This window comes from Entelurus aequoreus, linkage group LG15, assembly GCF_033978785.1.
Source record: "Entelurus aequoreus isolate RoL-2023_Sb linkage group LG15, RoL_Eaeq_v1.1, whole genome shotgun sequence".
Taxonomy (NCBI): domain Eukaryota; kingdom Metazoa; phylum Chordata; class Actinopteri; order Syngnathiformes; family Syngnathidae; genus Entelurus; species Entelurus aequoreus.
Genome location: NC_084745.1, coordinates 7,001,814 through 7,025,439, shown reverse-complemented (window position 1 = coordinate 7,025,439; position 23,626 = coordinate 7,001,814). Strand labels below are relative to the sequence as shown.

The following is a 23,626-nucleotide window of genomic DNA, read 5'->3' as shown; positions in this document are numbered from 1 at the left end:
CCGAATAGCAGGGCGTGATGGCACTACTTTTGGCGCCCTCTACAGCCTGCCCAAACAGTGTACCTGCTCGACCACATGCAGAATGCAGCTTCAGCTTGCTCACGTAAGTGACAGCAAGGCGTACTAGGTCAGCAGCCACACAGCTTACACTGACGGTAGCCGTACCGTATAAAACAACTTTAACACTGTTACGTTACAAATATGCGCCACACTTTGAACCCACACCAAAAAAGAATGACAAACACATTTCTGGAGAACATCTGCACTGTAACACAACATAAACACAACACAACAAATACCCAGAATCCCATGCAGCACTAACTCTTCCGCTCAACCGACGCACGAAGGGGGGGGTTGATGTGTGGGGGGGTTTGGTGGTAGCGGGGGGTGTATAATCTAGACCGGAAGAGTTAGGGCTGCATGGGATTCTGGGTATTGGTTGTGTTGTGTTTATGTTGTGTTACGGTGGGATGTTCTCCAGAAATGTGTTTTTCATTCTTTTTTGGTGTGGGTTCACAGTGTGGCGCATATTTGTAACGTAACCGTGTTAAAGTTGTTTTATACGGCTACCGTCAGTGTAAGCTGTGTGGCTGATGAGTAAGTATGCTTTGCTGTCTCCTACGTGCGCAAGTAAAAGCTACATATAACATGTGGGCTGGCACGCTGTTTGTAAATGCTATAGAGGACAGTTACTGCAGTGCAATTAGGGCACGCCCTTAATTTAGTAATTAGAGTGAAAATAGGATTATATTTGCCCTGAGAGTTATCTAGGAGAGGCACTGAGATCCATAAGTCTCCTGGGAAAATCGGGGGGGTCGGCAAGTATGCAGCTGAGCCGCATCAGAGTGGCCAAAGAGCCGCACGCAGCTCCGGAGCCGCGGGTTGCCGACCCCTGGTTTAGCTGATTGGAGAGCTAGCTTGCGCAGCTAGAGGGTCCATGACGATGACTTCTGTTTTGTTTGATCAGCCGTTTTACTGCCGTGTTACAGACACCGTTTGGAAACAATTAAGGTATGTAAATAAACATCTACAAAATCTTTCTTATAGTCCGGTGCGGCTAATATATGAAAACCTGTTTTTTCCCCTAAAGTTTAGTGGGTGCGGCTTATATACCGGTGCGCCCTATAGTCCGGAAAATGTGGTACTGTCAATGCTGGAACGAGTAGGAAGTTGAGTAACTTGCATGCAGACCTTCTCAACAGCAGGCTTGTGCAAAATTCCAAATTGAATCGAGAATGTTTAATCAATTTAAATAAAATTAAGTATAATTGCTAATTGCATTTTAATTTGGGGAAGTAACAATTCAAAATAAAAGCATATTCTGTAAAACGATATCAATTTTGGTGTATTATAATTTTCAAATCTTGGACTTAGATTGGTCGGATAGAGTCTTGGACTTAGATTGGTCGGATAGAGTCTTGGACTTAGATTGGTCGGATAGAGTCTTGGACTTAGATTGGTCGGATAGAGTCTTGGACTTAGATTGGTCGGATAGAGTCTTGGACTTAGATTGGTCGGATAGAGTCTTTGACTTAGATTGGTCAGATAGAGTCTTGGACTTAGATTGGTCAGATACAGTCTTGGACTTAGATTGGTCAGAAAGAGTCTTGGACTTAGATTGGTCAGATAGAGTCTTGTACTTAGATTGGTCAGATAGAGTCTTGGACTTAGATTGGTCGGATAGAGTCTTGGACTTAAATTGGTCGGATAGAGTCTTGGACTTAGATTGGTCGGATAGAGTCTTGGACTTAGATTGGTCGGATAGAGTCTTGGACTTAGATTGGTCGGATAGAGTCTTGGACTTAGATTGGTCGGATCTAGTCTTGGATTTAGAATGGTCAGATCGAGTCTTGGACTTAGATTGGTCAGATCGAGTCTAGAACTGTTCAAACTGTGTGTAATGTGGCCAAAAATGTGGCCAAAAATAATAAATATACTTGTTAAATGAAGCCATCTGCCTTGCTTTTAATGATTACTTAGGTACCGTAGTACTTGCTACTGTATTTTAATGTTTGTCATTATGGTGAGACCTGCAGAGCCAAGTGTTTTCTGAGGTGGTACATTGAGAACCGCTGGTCTAGAACATGGAAAGAATTACGGATCAAGGACATTTATTGAAATACAAATGCCTAGTTCTTCCCAGTTGTCCCCATCATGTTTGACCAAAGTGGTTTAAAACCAGAAGAATCATCCTGAGAGTGCACTAAGAGAGGCCAACCAGATCCTTCCGAGCAACAGGTGAGCCCACATTCCGCTCCGCCTCTAAACTTAAACCGTTTGCGAATGTGAAGCAGCTCAATAACTTCCGGTCTGGCGGGCCAGACAAGCACCTGGGTGGGTTGTCTCGCCCGTCTTTCTGTCTGTGGACACGACAATCCAGAGAGAACGATGCCGGCTCCAGTTGAGCCTCATTCGCTTCAGGAGGAGGGCGGGTCAGGGCAGCTCGGCAGGGTAACCCCAGAGAAGAAAAACAATGGGCGAACGGGGGAGGATGTCGTGCTACGGCAGTTGGCAATGTTTCCCATCTTTTCCAGCGGACAATGTGAGAGTTAGGGAGGGTCTCTGTTCCCGGTATTAGGTCACTGAAAGCCGTGGAAAAGGTTCCCGGAATGATCTCATGAGTGAGACCTCTTCAATAGCTATCCGATAGTCGGACAAAAACAATTCTATAAAGGAAATAAAGTGTCCTCTGACACAACAACGAGGAGATATTGAGTAGTTCAAGGTGTGAAGGCGTTGAGGTGAAGGACTCACCTTAAATCACAGCTGTAGTTTACGACTTACAACTCGGAAACAATCGCAGACACCAAGCCAACAGTCAATCAATCTTCCTCTGGAAGGCCGCATTAATCTCCAAGACATCGACAACGTCTACAACTCATACTTTGGACTTCAGTCTGTTCAGCAGACATCGCTCGCGACACAGATACAAGAAATACTAACAACTATTCATCTTCTGCATGATGAAGACTTGGAATGTTTTCGGTACTGCGCCAGTCTTTGGACTGAACTTGGCTGACATCTTTACTGCAAAAGCAACATATAAAGAACATAAATAGACTTTAAGGGGACTGGTGGGAGGGCTTACCTAAAAGTAACCAACGTAATTCAGGCATAGTGGTCTATGTTTATGAAATGTGGAGGTAATAAATCATTTCCACTTCACAGACAGACTTTGACTAATTAGTCACAACAATGGCATCCAATTATAAGCAATGCAATTTTGTGACTTGACCCTAAAAGTACTTGTCAGTCTCAGGGCGTTCAGTCCATCACAACTGAACTGCTTGGTTTGTCTTAGAAGATGTTCCGCCTCTCTTCCATGTAGGCTTCATCACTTCATGCTCATAGACTTAGATTAGTCACATCAAGTCTTGGACTGGTCACACAAAGTCTTAGACTTCGACTTAGATTGGTCACACCTGGTCTCAGACTTGGATTGGTCACATCCGGTCCCGGACTTTGGTTGGTCGCATCCGGTCCCGGACTTTGGTTGGTCGCATCCGGTCTCGGACTTTGGTTGGTCGCATCCGGTCTCGGACTTTGGTTGGTCGCATCCGGTCTCAGACTTTGGTTGGCCGCATCCGGTCTCTGACTTTGTTTGGCCGCATCCGGTCTCGGACTTAGATTGGTCCCATCAGGTCTCGGACTTAGATTGGTCCCATCAGGTCTCGGACTTAGATTGGTCCCATCAGGTCTCGGACTTAGATTGGTCCCATCAGGTCTCGGACTTAGATTGGTCCCATCAGGTCTCGGACTTAGATTGGTCCCATCAGGTCTCGGACTTAGATTGGTCCCATCAGGTCTCGGACTTAGATTGGTCCCATCCGGTCTCGGTCTTAGATTGGTCCCATCCGGTCTCGGACTTAGATTGGTCCCATCCGGTCTCGGACTTAGATTGGTCCCATCCGGTCTCGGACTTTGGTTGGCCGCATCCGGTCTCGGACTTTGGTTGGCCGCATCCGGTCTCGGACTTAGACTGGTCGCATCCAGTCCAGTCTCGGACTTAGACTGGTCGCATCCAGTCCAGTCTCGGACTTAGACTGGTCGCATCCAGTCTCGGACTTGGACTGGTCGCATCCAGTCTCGGACTTGGACTGGTCGCATCCAGTCTCGGACTTGGACTGGTCGCATCCAGTCTCGGACTTGGACTGGTCGCATCCAGTCTCGGACTTGGACTGGTCGCATCCAGTCTCGGACTTGGACTGGTCGCATCCAGTCTCGGACTTAGACTGGTCGCATCCAGACTCGGACTTGGACTGGTCGCATCCAGTCTCGGACTTGGACTGGTCGCATCCAGTCTCTGACTTGGACTGGTCGCATCCAGTCTTGGACTTAGATTGCTCCCATCAGGTCTCGGACTTTGGTTGGCCGCATCCGGTCTCGGACTTTGGTTGGCAGCATCCGGTCTCGGACTTAGACTGGTCGCATCCAGTCTCGGACTTGGACTGGTCGCATCCAGTCTCGGACTTGGACTGGTCGCATCCAGTCTCGGACTTGGACTGGTCGCATCCAGTCTCGGACTTGGACTGGTCGCATCCAGTCTCGGACTTGGACTGGTCGCATCCAGACTCGGACTTGGACTGGTCGCATCCAGTCTCGGACTTGGACTGGTCGCATCCAGTCTCTGACTTGGACTGGTCGCATCCGGTCTTGGACTTAGACTGGTCGCATCCGGTCTCGGACTTAGACTGGTCGCATCCGGTCTCGGACTTGGACTGGTCGCATCCGGTCTCGGACTTGGACTGGTCGCATCCGGTCTCGGACTTGGACTGGTCGCATCCGGTCTCGGACTTGGACTGGTCGCATCCGGTCTCGGACTTGGACTGGTCGCATCCGGTCTCGGACTTGGACTGGTCGCATCCGGTCTCGGACTTGGACTGGTCGCATCCGGTCTCGGACTTGGACTGGTCGCATCCGGTCTCGGACTTGGACTGGTCGCATCCGGTCTCGGACTTGGACTGGTCGCATCCGGTCTCGGACTTAGATCGGTCAGATCGAGTCTCGGACTTAGATCGGTCAGATCGAGTCTCGGACTTAGATCGGTCAGATCGAGTCTCGGACTTAGATCGGTCAGATCGAGTCTCGGACTTAGATCGGTCAGATCGAGTCTCGGACTTAGATCGGTCAGATCGAGTCTCGGACTTAGATCGGTCAGATCGAGTCTCGGACTTAGATCGGTCAGATCGAGTCTCGGACTTAGATCGGTCAGATCGAGTCTCGGACTTAGATCGGTCAGATCGAGTCTCGGACTTAGATCGGTCAGATCGAGTCTCGGACTTAGATCGGTCAGATCGAGTCTCGGACTTAGATCGGTCAGATCGAGTCTCGGACTTAGATCGGTCAGATCGAGTCTCGGACTTAGATCGGTCAGATTGAGTCTCGGATGTTAGATTAGTCAGCTCGAATCTCGGACTCTGACTTATATTGGTCAGATCGAGTCTTGGACTTACATTGTTTTAGATCGAGTCTTAAGAGTTAGATTGTTCAGACCGAGCCTAGCAGCTGGTGCCAAAACCCCAACTATTTATATTCCAACACAGAAGGACTGAGAATCCGACGACCTGGATGAATGAGAACATCCATAGACAATGTGCTTCTAAGATGTTCTTTGCAACAATGTCATTTTCCGTGTTGCGACATGAGACCCAAAAAGTAAAGACAATCCAGAGGAGGCGGAGGAAAGAAAATCCAATTGGTCAGCGACATGACTGATGTGACATGGTCCTATTTGCTGAAAGTAACATCGTCTGCCTGTCGATGGATCTACGAGGTACAAGACGGGGTTTGAGAAAACCGAATTATGTGGCCTCTCTCCAGGAAACAGTCCACTCAGTGACACTTGTGCTTCTCCTTGATTGGCTCTGATGGTCGCCATGTCAAAGGACGTCCAAGCCCGGCGTCTAAATGAGCGATTGTAAGGATCAGCGTGTCACGCGCTGGTGCCACGATTACAAGAGAGGCCATTATGGGAGCCATGCGGCGTCACAGGCGAAGACACAATGACAAAAATAAACACATGGTTGAAGTACGGACTGAGGTGTGCATAACAATCTGTTACACGTACGAAAGTGATCACAACAAATAGTATGAAGGCGCTCTGCCAAGTCTCAAAGGGGATTGTGGAACAAGATCATTATATTAGGTGCAGGGATGGGTACTTTTTAACATCTGAACCATACATTCCACTTTTCATTTTGCTGACTAAAAAATGTCGACTTGGTTATCGTCAACAACCTATTTTTCAATTACTAAAATAGGACGATAACGAATCAAAACAAGTGCACGTTGATGAAAACAATGATTTATAATTTATGATTGTTTATCAAAATATAACTATAAATGTCAACATAACCCACTCAGTGGCCTAGTGGTTAAAGTGTCTGCCCTGAGATCGGTAGGTTGTGAGTTCAAACACCGGCCGAGTCATACCAAAGACTATAAAAATGGGACCCATTACCTCCCTGGTTGGCACTCAGCATCAAGGGTTGGAATTGGGGGTTAAATCACCAAAGATTCATTTATGATTATTTATTAAACAATCATAAATGAATCTTTCAGCACATACACAATGTTGACATCTATAGTTATATTTTGATAAACAATCATAAATTAATCTTTAAGCACATACACAATGTTGACATCTATAGTTATATTTTGATAAACAATCATGAATTAATCTTTCAGCACGTACACAATGTTGACATCTATAGTTATATTTTGATAAACAATCATAAATTAATCTTTAAGCACATACACAATGTTGACATCTATAGTTATATTTTGATAAACAATCATAAATTAATCTTTAAGCACATACACAACGTTGACATCTATAGTTATATTTTGATAAACAATCATAAATTAATCTTTCAGCACGTACACAATGCTGACATCTATAGTTATATTTTGATAAACAATCATAAAAATATATTTCAGCACATACACAATGTTGACATCTATAGTTATATTTTGATACACAATCATAAATGATTGTGTATCAATCATAAACATTTTGACAATGTTTATCAAAATATAACTATAGATGTCAACATTGCGTTTGTGCTGAAAGATTCACTTATGATTGTTTATCAAAATATAACTATATGTGTCAGTATTGTGTACGTGCTGAAAGATTCATTTATGATTGTGTATCAAAATATAACTATATATGTCAGCATTGTGTACATGCAGAAAGACTAATTTATGATTGTTTATCAAAATATAACTATAGATGTCAACGTTGTGTATGTGCTGAAAGATTCATTTATGATTGTGTATCAAAATATAACTATAGATATCAACATTGTGTTTGTGCTGAAAGACTAATTTATGATTGTTTATCAAAATATAACTATAGATGTCAACATTGTGTATGTGCTGAAAGATTCATTTATGATTGTTTATCAAAATATAACTATATATGTCAGCATTGTGTACGTGCTGAAAGATTAATTTATGATTGTTTATCAAAATATAATTATAAATGTCAACATTGTGTTTGTGCTGAAAGATTCATTTGATTGTTTATCAAAATATAACTATATATGTAAGCATTGTGTAGGTGCTGAAAGACTAATTTATGATTGTTTATCAAAATATGACTATAGATGTCAGCATTGTGTTTGTGCTGAAAGACTAATTTATGATTGTTTATCAAAATAAAACTATAAATGTCAACATTGTGTACGTGCTGAAAGACTAATTTATGATTGTTTATCAAAATATAACTATAGATGTCAACATTGTGTTTGTGCTGAAAGATTCATTTATGATTGTTTATAAAAATATAACTATAGATGTCCACATTGTGTACGTGCTGAAAGATTAATTTATGATTGTGTATCAAAATATAACTATAGATGTCAACATTGTGTACGTGCTGAAAGATTCATTTATGATTGTGTATCAAAATATAACTATAGATGTCAACATTGTGTACGTGCTGAAAGATTCATTTATGATTGTTTATAAAAATATAACTATAAATGTCAACATTGTGTTTGTGCTGAAAGATTCATTTATGATTGTTTATCAAAATATAACTATAGACGTCAACATTGTGTTTGTGCTGAAAGATACATTTATGATTGTGTATCAAAATATAACTATTGATGTCAACATTGTGTTTGTGCTGAAAGATTCATTTATGATTGTTTATCAAAATATAACTATAGATGCCAACATTGTGTATGTGCTAAAAGATTCATTTATGATTGTTTATCAAAATATAACTATAGATGTCAACATTGTGTTTGTGCTGAAAGATTCATTTATGATTGTTTATCAAAATATAACTATAGACGTCAACATTGTGTTTGTGCTGAAAGATTCATTTATGATTGTGTATCAAAATATAACTATAAATGTCAACATTGTGTTTGTGCTGAAAGATTCATTTATGATTGTTTATCAAAATATAACTATATATGTCAGTATTGTGTATGTGCTGAAAGATTCATTTGATTGTTTATCAAAATATAACTATAGATGTCAACATTGTGTACGTGCTGAAAGATTAATTTATGATTGTTTATCAAAATATAACTATAGATGTCAACATTGTGTTTGTGCTGAAAGATTCATTCATGATTGTTTATCAAAATATAACTATAGATGCCAACATTGTGTATGTGCTGAAAGATTCATTTATGATTGTTTATCCAAATATAACTATATATGTCAACATTGTGTTTGTGCTGAAAGATTCATTTATGATTGTTTATCAAAATATAACTATATATGTCAGTATTGTGTATGTGCTGAAAGATTCATTTGATTGTTTATCAAAATATAACTATAGATGTCAACATTGTGTACGTGCTGAAAGATTAATTTATGATTGTTTATCAAAATATAACTATAGATGTCAACATTGTGTTTGTGCTGAAAGATTAATTTATGATTGTTTATCAAAATATAACTATATATGTCAACATTGTGTTTGTGCTGAAAGATTCATGTATGATTGTGTATCAAAATATAACTATAGATGTCAACATTGTGTTTGTGATGAAAGATTCATTGATTATTGTTTATCAAAATATAACTATAGATGCCAACATTGTGTATGTGCTGAAAGATTCATTTATGATTGTTTAGCAAAATATAACTATAGACGTCAACATTGTGTTTGTGCTGAAAGATTAATTTATGATTGTTTATCAAAATATAACTATAGATGTCAACATTGTGTTTGTGCTGAAAGATTCATGTATGATTGTGTATCAAAATATAACTATAGATGTCAACATTGTGTATGTGCTGAAAGATTAATTTATGATTGTTTATCAAAATGTAACTATGTCAGTATTGTGTACGTGCTGAAAGACTCATTTATGATTGTTTATCAAAATATAACTATAAATGTCAACATTGTGTTTGTGCTGAAAGATTCATTTGATTGTTTATCAAAATATAACTATAGATGCCAACATTGTGTATGTGCTGAAAGATTAATTTATGAATGTTTATCAAAATGTAACTATGTCAGTATTGTGTATGTGCTGAAAGACTCATTTATGATTGTTTATCAAAATATAACTATAGATGTCAACATTGTGTATGTGCTGAAAGATTCATTTATGATTGTTTATCAAAATATAACTATATGTCAGCATTGTGTACGTGCTGAAAGACTCATTTATGATTGTTTATCAAAATATAACTATAGATGTCAGCATTGTGTACGTGCTGAAAGATTCATTTATGATTGTGTATCAAAATATAACTATAAATGTCAGCATTGTGTACGTGTTGAAAGACTAATTTATGATTGTTTATCAAAATATAACTATAGATGTCAACATTGTGTATGTGCTGAAAGATTCATTTATGATTGTTTATCAAAATATAACTATAGATGTCAACATTGTGTTTGTGCTGAAAGATTAATTTATGATTGTTTATCAAAATTTAACTATGGATGTCGAATTATCCTCTAGCAAATAAAGACTGCTTCTGTGGCCCAGGAAGTTATTGTTGACCCTCAGTGTCCAATAGCCTGCCTGCTGCTTTCTTCTCGTAGAGAAAAGCCACAAATTTTGCATTTAATAAGCTGATTTTCTGCTTCAAAGCCAGAAGAGTGAGTCACAAACTAATATCTATCCATCATGTCCTCACCTCCACTGGACACGCTGTCAGAGGCATAATGACGATGAGCCTCCCTGACAGGGTTGCCATGTGGACATGAAGGTTGAGGAGCACGCCACGAGGTGTAGGAGCTCATGGATAACAAAGGTGTGGACAACCTTACCAAAAGTTCGTCCATGTTGGTCTGGCACTTCTCGAGGTTGATGCGTTTGATGGCCACCTTCTCCTTGCGTGGCACACAGTAGGCGGCTTGAACCACAGCGGTGGCCCCGCTCCCTGGGGAAGAAAGACACGACAAAGCTCTGATTGTGGATCCATGATGAGTACCGTAACAATTCCAGACTGTAAGCCGCTACGTTTTCCTACACTTTGAACTCTGGGGCTTACAAAACGGTGTGGCTAATTTAAGGGCCATCATGTTTGGGCTTCAATAGTTTTCATTAAACTCAAGCAAACACACTGAAATGGTGTGTTATTGCTTGTGCTATGGCGCCATCTTTTGGACGAGTTCGCTCACTGCAGGTGCGACCGGCTGAATATGTACTTCCTATTTTAATGCCTTAACCTGGAAATAAAATCGTCCATAGCGTTTCTACTCGTAAGGATTCGTCATTCATCACTCCAAGCAACGTTTGTAAGTTTTACAATATAACTAAAACTATTCTTACTGACTAAACCGTACTATGTGTGATGTCTGGATGAGAGTTTTCATGCACATTTGTAAGAGCTATTGTAATGTAATCAAGCTAGCGTCGTTAACATTAGCTAAAATGCTAACAGGTTTACGAGTCTTAACAACTTACTTATTTTTGTATTGTTTCACTTTACTCTCAGTAAATTCACCAAAACGTCACCGTGGAGTTATTGAGTCTCTTTAGCTGATTGGAGAGCTAGCTTCCGCAGCTAGTGGGTCCATGACGATGACTTGTGTTTTGTTTGATCAGCCGTTTTACTGCCGTGTGACAAACATCGTTTGGAAACAATTAAGGTATGTAAATAAACATTAACAAAATATTTCTGTGTAAATAACTCATTTTACAACGTTTGTATCTGCGGCTTATAGGCCGGTGTGGCTAATATATGGAAAATAGTTTTTTTTATTCTAAAATTTACTGGTTTACGCTCTGTCACTCTCTCTCACACACACTCACGCTCTCTCACAGGCTCTCTCACATGCTCACACGCTCTCACTCTCTCTCACACACACACACGCTCTCTCACACGCTCACACGCTCTCACTCTCACACACATTCACGCTCTCTCACAGGCTCTCTCACATGCTCACACGCTCTCTCACATGCTCACACACTCTCACGCTCTCTCACACGCTCTCTCACATGCTCACACGCTCTCACTCACTCTCTCACACACTCACGCTCTCTCACATGCTCACACGCTCTCACTCTCTCTCTCACACACACACACACACACTCTCTCTCACATGCTCACACGCTCTCACTCACTCTCTCACACACTCACGCTCTCTCACATGCTCACACGCTCTCACTCTCTCTCTCACACACACACACACACACACACACACACACTCTCTCTCACACGCTCTCTCACATGCTCACACGCTCTCACTCTCACACACATTCACACTCTCTCACAGGCTCTCTCACATGCTCACACGCTCTCTCACATGCTCACACACTCTCACGCTCTCTCACACGCTCTCTCACATGCTCTCTCACATGCTCACACGCTCTCACTCACTCTCTCACACACTCACGCTCTCTCACATGCTCACACGCTCTCACTCTCTCTCTCACACACACACACGCTCTTTCACACGCTCTCTCACATGCTCACACGCTCTCACTCTCACACACATTCACGCTCTCTCACAGGCTCTCTCACATGCTCACATGCTCTCACTCTCTCTCTCTCACACACACACACACACACGCTCTCTCACATGCTCACACGCTCTCACTCTCACACACATTCACGCTCTCTCACAGGCTTTCTCACATGCTCACACGCTCTCACTCTCTCTCACACGCTCTCTCACATGCTCACACGCTCTCACTCCCTCACACACTCACGCTCTCTCACAGGCTCTCTCACATGCTCACACTCTCTCACACACACTCACACGCTCTCTCACATGCTCACACGCTCACTCTCTCTCACACACTCATGCTCTCTCACCTGCTCACACGCTCTCTCACGGGCTCTCTCACAGGCTCACACGCTCTCACACGCTCTCTCACATGCTCACACGCTCTCACACACTCACGCTCTCTCACACGCTCTCACTCCCTCACACACACTCACACGCTCTCTCACATGCTCACACGCTCTCTCACGCTCTCTCACATGCTCTCACTCTCTCTCACACACTCACGCTCTCTCACATGCTCTCACTCTCTCCCACACACTCACGCTCTCTCACACGCTCTCTCACATGCTCTCACTCTCTCTCACACACTCACGCTCTCTCACACGCTCTCACTCCCTCACACACACTCACACGCTCTCTCACATGCTCACACGCTCTCTCACGCTCTCTCACATGCTCTCACTCTCTCTCACACACTCACGCTCTCTCACATGCTCTCACTCTCTCCCACACACTCACGCTCTCTCACACGCTCTCTCACATGCTCTCACTCTCTCTCACACACTCACGCTCTCTCACATGCTCTCACTCTCTCTCAGACACTCACACTCTCTCACACGCTCTCTCACATGCTCTCACTCTCTCTCAGACACTCACTCTCTCACATGCTCTCTCATATGCTCTCACTCTCTCTCACACTCACGCTCTCTCACACACTCACGCTCTCTCACATGCTCTCACTTTCTCTCTCACACACTCACGCTCTCTCACACACTCTCTCACATCCTCACACGCTCTCACTCACACTCTCTCTCTCACACGCTCTCACACATGCTCACACACTCACTCTCTCACACGCTCTCTCACGCTGTCACATGCTCTCACACACTCATGCTCTCAGACGCTCTCTCACATTCTCTCACACGCTCTCTGTCTCGCGCTCACACGGTTTCTTGCTCTCTTACGCACCCTCACTCTCTCTCACTCTGTTTCTCTCTCACACACTCTCTCTCACTCTCTCTCTCACACACACTCATGCTCTCTCACACACTAATGCTCTCTCACACGCTCTCTCTCTCTCACACACACACACACACACACACACTCATGCTTTCACACGCTCTCTCACGCTCTCTCACACGCTCGCTCTCTCTTCCTCACACGCACACACACACACTCATGCTCTCTCACACGCTCTCTCTCTCTCTCTCTCACACACACACACACACACTCATGCTCTCTCACACGGTCTCTCACTCTCTATCTCTCTCTCTCTCTCTCTCACACACACACACACACACACTCATGCTCTCTCACACGCTCTCTCACTCTCACTCTCTCTCTCTCACACTCCAGTAAGCTTTTCCTAAGCCCCTATGCCCTCATCTGGGCTCTGCCCAAATATTAACAAAGTGTCCATTGTCTGGACTTTTCATTGAGCCAGAGTGTTTGGAAGAAAAAGGGGCATGTTAGCGGGGAAAGAAATAACCAGGAGGATTTCTTCAAAGCTCAATGTGTCTTCCAGCAACATGAGCGTACAAAGTTAGTCAACATGACTGTGATGATAATCCAATAAAGTTGCAATTTCCCTTGTAATTTCCTGCCAGGGAGCGACTAAACAAAGGTCACCTCTTTTACGTCAAACTCATCTCAGGGACCTCGACGGCCACACTAAACTGTGCGCCATCATGGATGTATCGTCATAGCGACCATCATGGATGTATCGTCATAGCGACCATCATGGATGTATCGTCATAGCGACCATCATGGATGTATCGTCATAGCGACCATCATGGATGTATCGTCATAGCGACCACCATGGATGTATCGTCATAGCGACCATCATGGATGTATCGTCATAGCAACCATCATGCATGTATCGTCATAGTGACCATCATGGATGTATCGTCATAGCGACCATCATGGATGTACTTCCAAGGTGGTGAAGGATTACTTTTGAAAGACAAACAAATGTGAGGTCCACACTAAGAGGTTCCACTGGAACACACGCACGCTCTCTCACGCTCTCACCCTCTTACAGTCTTTCACACACACGCTCTCACACACTCGCTCTCTCACGCTCTCACCCTCTTACACAGTCTTTCACACGCACGCTCTCACACACTCTCACACTCGCTCTCTCACCCTCTTACAGTCTTTCACACGCACGCTCTCACAAGTTCTCACACGCTCTCACACACACTCGCTCACCCTCTTACACAGTCTTTCACACACACACTCTCACACGCTCTCTCGCACACTCGCTCTCTCACGCTCTCACCCTCTTACACAGTCTTTCACACACACACTCTCACACGCTCTCTCGCACACTCGCTCTCTCACGCTCTCACCCTCTTACACAGTCTCTCACGCACGCTCTCACACGCTCTCTCACACACACTCGCTCACCCTCTTACAGTCTTTCACACGCACGCTCTCACACACGCTCTCACACGCTCTCTCACACACACTCGCTCACCCTCTTACACAGTCTTTCACACACACACTCTCACACACTCTCTCACACGCTCTCACACACTCGCTCTCTCACGCTCCGTCACATACTCTCTCACGCTCTCACCCTCTTACAGTCTTTCACATGCACGCTCTCACACACACGCTCTCACACACTCGCTCTCTCACCCTCTTACACAGTCTTTCACACGCACGCTCGCACACGCTCTCTCACACTCTCTCACACACTCTAACACGTGCTCTCACACACTCGCTCTCTCACACTCTCTCACGCTCTCACCCTCTTACAGTCTTTCACACACACGCTCTCACACACTCGCTCTTTCACGCTCTCACCCTCTTACAGTCTTTCACACGCACGCTCTCACACACGCTCACACACTCGCTCTCTCACCCTCTTACACAGTCTTTCACACGCACGCTCTCACAAGTTCTCACACGCTCTCACACACACTCGCTCACCCTCTTACACAGTCTTTCACACACACGCTCTCACACACTCTCACACACTCGCTCTCTCACGCTCTCACCCTCTTAAACAGTCTTTCACACGCACGCTCTCAGACACGCTCTCACACACACACTTGCTCACCCTCTTACACAGTCTTTCACACACACATACTCTCACACACTCTCTCACGCTCTCACACACTCGCTCTCTCACGCTCTGTCACACACTCTCTCACGCTCTCACCCTCTTACAGTCTTTCACATGCACGCTCTCACACACACGCTCTCACACACTCGCTCTCTCACGCTCTCACACGCTCTCTCACACACTCTAACACGCGCTCTCACACACTCGCTCTCTCACGCTCTCACACACTCTCTCACGTGCTCACCCTCTTACAGTCTTTCACACGCACGCTCTCACACACACGTTCTCTCACACGCGCTCTCACACACTCGCTCTTTCACGCTCACCCTCTTACAGTCTTTCACATGCACGCTCTCACACGCTCTCTCACACACTCGCTCACACTCTTACACAGTTTTTCACACACACTCTCACACGCGCTCTCACACACTCGCTATCTCACACACTCACTTTTTTACACAGTCTTTCACGCGCACGCTCTCACACACACGCTCTCTCACACGCGCTCTCACACACTCGCTCTCACGCTCTCACCCTCTTACAGTCTTTCACACGCACGCTCTCACACACATGCTCTCTCACGCTCTCACACACGCTCTCACACACGCTCTCACACACGCTCTCACGCCCTTTCTCACGCGCTCTCATGCCCTCTCTCACTCTCTGTCTCACACGCTCTCTCTCTCCCACGCTCTCTTGCACGCTCTCTCACTCTCACACTCTCTCACACGCTCTCTCTCCACCTAGCGGGGGGTGTATATTGTAGCGTCCCGGAAGAGTTAGTGCTGCAAGGGGTTCTGGGTATTTGTTCTGTTGTGTTTATGTTGTGTTATGGTGCGGATGTTCTCCCGAAATGTGTTTGTCATTCTTGTTTGGTGTGGGTTCACAGTGTGGCGCATAAGTTGTTTATACGGTCACCCTCAGTGTGACCTGTATGGCTGTTGACCAAGTATGCCTTGCATTCACTTGTGTGTGTGAAAAGCCGTAGATATTATGTGACTGGGCCGTGCCTTTAAGGTTTATTGGCGCTCTGTACTTCTCCCTACGTCCGTGCACACAGCGGCGTTTTTAAAAAGTCATACATTTTACTTTTTGAAACCGATACCGATAATTTTGAAACAAATACCGATAATTTCCGATGTTACATTTTAAAGCATTTATCGCCCGATAATATCGGCAGTCCGATATTATCGGACATCTCTAGTCTGATGACCTCATAGTGCAGATGTGATAGTGTTTACTCACATGTCTCCTCTGTACTCAGCCATGCAATCATTGGTCCATATAGTTGCACGTGTGTGTGTGTGTGTGTGTGTGTGTGTGTGTGTGTGTGTGTGTGTGTGTGTGTGTGTGTGTGTGTGTGTGTGTGTGTGTGTGTGGTAATGGGGGATATGGGTCATCGGGGTATTGTTTTTAACTTTGTAAAGCACTTGGCGTTGCATTTCTTTTATGTATGAAAAGCCCTTCATACATAAAGTTTGATTGATTGATTGATGGATTGTTTTTTAAGCACTTTTTAGGCAGAATAGAGCGACGTAAGCATAAAAAAGAACAACATACTGTATGTGTTCTTGACTTGCATAAGGATTGCGAATGATAAGCACTTTTTTTTTGTGTAAAAAGTGCACTTCCGCTTTAAAGAGACGTTTGACTTCCTTCGCCATCCTGAAGAATCGCCCTTGATGCCTTTTTTTTTTTTTTTAAGTGCGGTTCAGTGGTGCTGCTGTGAAAGGTCATTTCTAATTTGCACATTTGAACAGAGCACCTCGTTTTCTGCGGTGGTATGTCCAAGCTGGGTTTCCTGCCGCCGATTTTGATACCAATCATCCATAAGGGAGATCAGCTGATACCATCGCATTTATTAACGGTATATTGGAGCACTTACTTTGGTGAGTGCCATTGAAAAAGGAACCATGAAATCCTCTTACTTTTTGGGAAGTGAACTACAGCAGTGGGTCGTACTACAAATGTGGGTATTTAAAGTAAATGGAGCCTATCTCAGCTACTATCACTATTCTCTTTAAATTCATACAGCTGTTCAAGCAAAATAAAGTCAATAGTTGTCTTCATTATAACATTTATATAAGACTTTTAAAGTCATTTTGATAGTAGGCTAATATAGACACTTACATCATGTGTTGCCTTCATTATAACACTTATATACAATGTTTAAAGTCATTTTGATAGTAGGCTAATATAGAAACTTACATCATGTGTTGTCTTCATTATAACACTTATATAAGACTTTTAAAGTCATTTTGATAGTAAGCTAATATAGACACTTACATCATGTGTTGCCTTCATTATAACACTTATATAAGACTTTTAAAGTCATTTTGATAGTAGGCTAATATAGCTAATATAGACACTTACATCATGTGTTGCCTTCATTATAACACTTATATAAGACTTTTAATATAGCTAATATAGACACTTGCATTATATGTTGCCTTCATTATAACACTTATATACAACGTTTAAAGTCATTTTGATAGTAGGCTAATATACACACATCATGTGTTGCCTTCATTATAACACTTATATAAGACTTTTAAAGTAATTTTGATAGTAGGCTAATATAGACACTTACATCATGTGTTGCCTTCATTATAACACTTATATACAACGTTTAAAGTCATTTTGATAGTAGGCTAATATAGACACTTACATCATGTGTTGCCTTCATTATAACACTTATATACAACGTTTAAAGTCATTTTGATAGTAGGCTAATATAGACACTTACATCATGTGTTGCCTTCATTATAACACTTATATAAGACTTTTAAAGTAATTTGGACCGTAAGCTAACATAGCTAATATAGACACTTGCATTATATGTTGCCTTCATTATAACACTTATATAAGACTTTTAAACTAATTTTGATAGTAGGCTAATATAGACACTTACATCATGTGTTGCCTTCATTATAACACTTATATAAGACTTTTAAACTCATTTTGATAGTAGGCTAATATAGACACTTACATCATGTGTTGCCTTCATTATAACACTTATATAAGACTTGTAAAGTAATTTTGATAGTAGGCTAATATAGACACTTACATCATGTGTTGCCTTCATTATAACACTTATATACAACGTTTAAAGTCATTTTGATAGTAGGCTAATATAGACACTTACATCATGTGTTGCCTTCATTATAACACTTATATAAGACTTTTAAAGTCATTTGGACCGTAAGCTAACATAGCTAATATAGACACTTGCATTATATGTTGCCTTCATTATAACACTTATATAAGACTTTTAAACTCATTTTGATAGTAGGCTAATATAGACACTTACATCATGTGTTGCCTTCATTATAACACTTATATAAGACTTTTAGACTCATTTTGATAGTAGGCTAATATAGACACTTACATCATGTGTTGCCTTCATTATAACACTTATATAAGACTTGTAAAGTAATTTTGATAGTAGGCTAATATAGACACTTACATCATGTGTTGCCTTCATTATAACACTTATATACAACGTTTAAAGTCATTTTGATAGTAGGCTAATATAGACACTTACATCATGTGTTGCCTTCATTATAACACTTATATAAGACTTTTAAACTCATTTTGATAGTAGGCTAATATAGACACTTACATCATGTGTTGCCTTCATTATAACACTTATATAAGACTTGTAAAGTAATTTTGATAGTAGGCTAATATAGACACTTATATCATGTGTTGCCTTCATTATAACACTTATATACAACGTTTAAAGTCATTTTGATAGTAGGCTAATAGACACTTACATCATGTGTTGCCTTCATTATAACACTTATATAAGACTTTTAAAGTCATTTGGACCGTAAGCTAACATAGCTAATATAGACACTTGCATTATATGTTGCCTTCATTATAACACTTATATAAGACTTTTAAACTCATTTTGATAGTAGGCTAATATAGACACTTACATCATGTGTTGCCTTCATTATAACACTTATATAAGACTTTTAAAGTCCTTTTGATAGTAGGTTAATATAGCTAATATAGACACATGTGTTGCCTTCATTACAACACTTATATAAGACTTTTAAAGTCATTTGGACAGTAAGCTAATATAGTTAATATAGACACTTGCATTATATGTTGCCTTCATTATAACACTTATATAAGACTTTTAAACTAATTTTGATAGTAGGCTAATATAGACACTTACATCGTGCTGTCTTCATTATAACACTTATATAAGACTTTTAAAGTCCTTTTGATAGTAGGCTAATATAGCTAATATAGACACTTACATCATGTGTTGCCTTCATTATAACACTTATATAAGACTTTTAAAGTCCTTTTGATAGTAGGCTAATATAGCTAATATAGACACTTACATCATGTGTTGTCTTCATTATAACATATATACGACTTTTAAAGTCATTTGGACAGTAAGCTTATATGGCTAATTTAGACACTTGCATCATATGTTGCCTCCATTATAACACTTATATAAGACTTTTAAACTCATTTTGATAGTAGGCTAATATAGAAGCTTACATCATGTGTTGTCTTCATTATAACACTTATATAAGACTTTTAAACTCATTTTGATAGTAGGCTAATATAGAAGCTTACATCATGTGTTGTCTTCATTATAACACTTATATAAGACTTTTAAAGTAATTTTGATAGTAGGCTAATATAGCTAATATAAACACTTGCATCATATGTTGCCTTCATTATAACACTTATATAAGATTTTTAAAGTAATTTTGATAGTAGGCTAATATAGACACTTACATCATTATAACACTTTTAAAGTAATTTTGATAGTAGGCTAATTAAGCTAATAAAGACATCATGTGTTGTCTTCATTAAAACACTTTTAACTTTTTGCGGCTCCAGACAGATTAGATGTTTGTATTTTTGGTCCAATATGGCTCCTTCAACATTTTGGGTTGCCGACCCCTGGCGAGAACCGAGTGGAAGAACACATGCCGACTGCAGTAATGGTGTTCTAGTTTGTAGGTCCTATAAAGTATACGCTACAAAAATACTTGTAGTAACGGAAAAGTAACATTACTCAAACGATACACAGTTCAGTTTAGGGGAAATAATGATTTGTTACTTGTATTATGAAGGGAGAAAAAGTGTGACAGCAATGATTGTTCAGATTTTTTTTGTTAAAAAAAAAAAAAAGTGGAAGGACCAGCTGAGCAAGTCGGAGAAGAAGGTTTTGAAATTAGGGCCGGGCGATAAAAGGATATCAATATACATCACGATAGACACATAATTGATATCAATAAAAAATGCATTTACATTAAAATGTATGGAGTATGGAAGTATGGAAGCAAGGTTGGTTGCGCGAACAAAGGTACTCGCTCTCTGGTAACCAAGCAACGCAGGAAGTGATCACTGATCAGTGGGAGTGACACGCTGACGGCCAATCAGGTCATTTATTTTTATAATCTTATTGTTAAGTGTTTGATTTGATTGTACTATTTTGTTGACATTGTTTGAGTGTTTTCCATGCTTGTGTTGTCATTTCCTTTCTGCCTTGATAGCTGAGGGGTTATAATCACAGGAAGTTACATTTCAAATAAATAATATTATTCTCCTGCTCCTTATTTTCCATAGGTCATAAAAAATCTCAATAATTATCAATATCGAGCGATATATTTATAATATTTAAACAATGACTGTATAACAAAAATTCCTTTCCATAGTTAAATAAGAATAACAGGGCAAATTAATGTTACACAGATGTTATTTCCTGCCACTAAACCTGCAGAAAATAGTTCTTCTCAGGTTTCTCTGTTTACATTTTCACTCTTTGCACTATTTTCTTACACTTTATGAAGCATTTCTTACATATTGCTTCATTTTAAGAGCTTATTGTTAAGTGTTCAATGTGATTGTACTATTTTGTTGACATTGTTTGAGTGTTTTCCATGCTTGTGTTGACATTTCCTTTCTGCCTTGATAGCTGAGGGGTTATAATTACAGGAAGTTACTTTTCAAATAAATATTATTCTCCTGCTCCTTATTTTCCATAGGTCATAAAAAATCTCAATAATTATCAATATCGAGCGATGTTTTTATAATATTTAAACAATTACTGCATAACAACAATTCCTTTCCATAGTTAAATAAGAATAACAGGGCAAATTAATGTTACACAGACGTTATTTCCTGACACTAAACCTGCAGAAAATAGTTCTTCTCAGGTTTCTCTGTTTACATTTTCACACTTTGTGCTATTTTCTTACACTTTATGAAGCATTTCTCACATATTGCTTCATTTTAAGATCTTATTGTTAAGTGTTTAATGTGATTTTACTATTTTGTTGACATTGTTTGAGTGTTTTCCATGCTTGTGTTGACATTTCCTTCCTGCCTTGATAGCTGAGGGGTCATAATCACAGGAAGTTACATTTCAAATAAATATTATTATTCTCCTGCTCCTTATTTTCCATTAGTCAGAAAAAAATGTCAATAATTATAGATATCGATCGACAGAATATTTCAACAATTACAGCATAACAAAAAATCCTTTCCATAGTTAAATAGGAATAACAGGGCAAATTAATGTTACACAGACATTATTTCCTGCCACTAAACCTGCAGAAAATAGTTCTTCTCAGGTTTGTAGGTTAATAACACTAACACAGACACTCGTAAACCTGTTAGCATATTAGCTAATGCTAACGACAACAGCTTGATCACATTACAATAACATGTACAAATATGCATGAAAACACTCCTCCAGACATCACACATGGGATGGTTTAGTGAGTAAGAATTGTTTTAGTTATATTGTAAAACTTACAAACGTTGCTAGGAGTGATGAATAGCGAATCCATTCGAGTAGAAACGTTATGGACTATTAAAAGACAGAATGGCACCTCTATTTCCGGTTCAAGTTTTTCAACTTGCAGGCATTCATTCACACAGCTGCCCCTGCAGTGAGCGGACTCGTCCAGAAGATGGCGCCATAGCACAAACAATCACACACCATTTAAGTGTCTTTGCTTTGGTTTATTGAAAACTATTTACCATATGGACGTCAGTCAAGAAACATCCGTAAATTAGCCGCACCGTTTTATAAGCCACAGGGTTCAAAGCGTAGGAAAAAAGTAGCATCTTACAGCCTGGAATTTGCGGTGTGTGACCACCAGATGCCGATCAATGCCTCACCAAAAATTATCTCTTGTGCAGCTAGCTTGATTATATCGCCCTTGATCACCCCGTGGGAGGTGAGAAGAGCAGTGAGCAGCAGCAGTGGCCACGCCCGGTAATCAATTTTGGTGATTTAACCCCCAATTCAAACCCTTGATGCTGAGTGCCAAGCAGGGAGGTAATGGCTCCCATTTTTATAGTCTTTGGTATGACTCGGCCGGGGTTTGAACTCACAACCTTTAACTTGAATTATAATAGCACGTACAAATACACATGGAAAGACTCCTACAGACAGTTTTGCAAGTAAAAATTGTTTGCGTGTAAAACTCTACAAACGTCGCTCGGAGCGATGAACGAAGAATCCAGACGAGTACGAACGCTATGGACGGCGGGGAAGACGGAACGGCACTTGTACTTCCAGTTCAAAGCTCAGTCTGAACCGAATGGCGATGCAAAACTCGTCCAAAAGATGGCGCCATATAGCACAAACAAGAACACACTTTTTCAGTGTCTGTGTGTTTGTTTTTTAACTATTTGCATTATGGCCGTCAGATAAGAAAAAATCCGTAAATTAGCCGCACCGTTTTATAAGTCCCAGGGTTTGGTGGCTTTTTCTCTTTTTTTGGTATTTTCCTGTAGCAGTTTCATGTCTTCCTTTGAGCGATATTTCCCGCATCTACTTTGTTTTAGCAATCAAGAACATTTCAGTTGTTTTTATCCTTCTTTGTGGGGACATTGTTGATTGTCGTGTCATGTTCGGACGTACATTGTGGACGCCGTCTTTGTTCCACAGTCAGTCTTTGCTGTCGTCCAGCATTCTGTTTTTGTTTACTTTGTAGCCAGTTCAGTTTTAGGTTCGTTCTGCCTAGCCTTCCCTAAGCTTCAATGGCTTTTCTTAGGGGCACTCACATTTTGTTTATTTTTGGTTTAAGCATTAGACACCTTTTTACCTGCACACTGCCTCCCGCTGTTTCCGACATCTACAAAGCAATTACTACCGGCTGCCACCTACTGATATGGAAGAGTATTACACGGTTACTCTGCCGAGCTCTAGACAGCACCGACACTCAACAACAACACATCGTTTGCAGACTATAATTACTGGTTTGCAAAAAAATATCTTTTACCCAAAATAGGTGAAATTAGATAATCTCCCACAGCACCTCAGACTGTATCTCACGACACACTAGTGTGCCGCGGCACAGTGGTTGAAAAACACTGTCCTAGGGTGTCGTGAAGCATGTTTAGCT

At 41.1% G+C, this 23,626-nt stretch overlaps 1 protein-coding gene across 1 annotated transcript in view; it reads right to left on the bottom strand.

The window, feature by feature from the left end:
• LOC133630366 (serine/threonine-protein kinase OSR1-like) overlaps nt 1–23,626 on the bottom strand; it is a 96,811-nt gene that overhangs the window by 60,056 nt on the left and 13,129 nt on the right. The window contains exon 2 of the mRNA XM_062021936.1: nt 10,256–10,368. Within this exon, the coding sequence (XP_061877920.1) occupies nt 10,256–10,368 (113 nt within the window). The remainder of the gene's footprint in view (nt 1–10,255; nt 10,369–23,626) is intronic.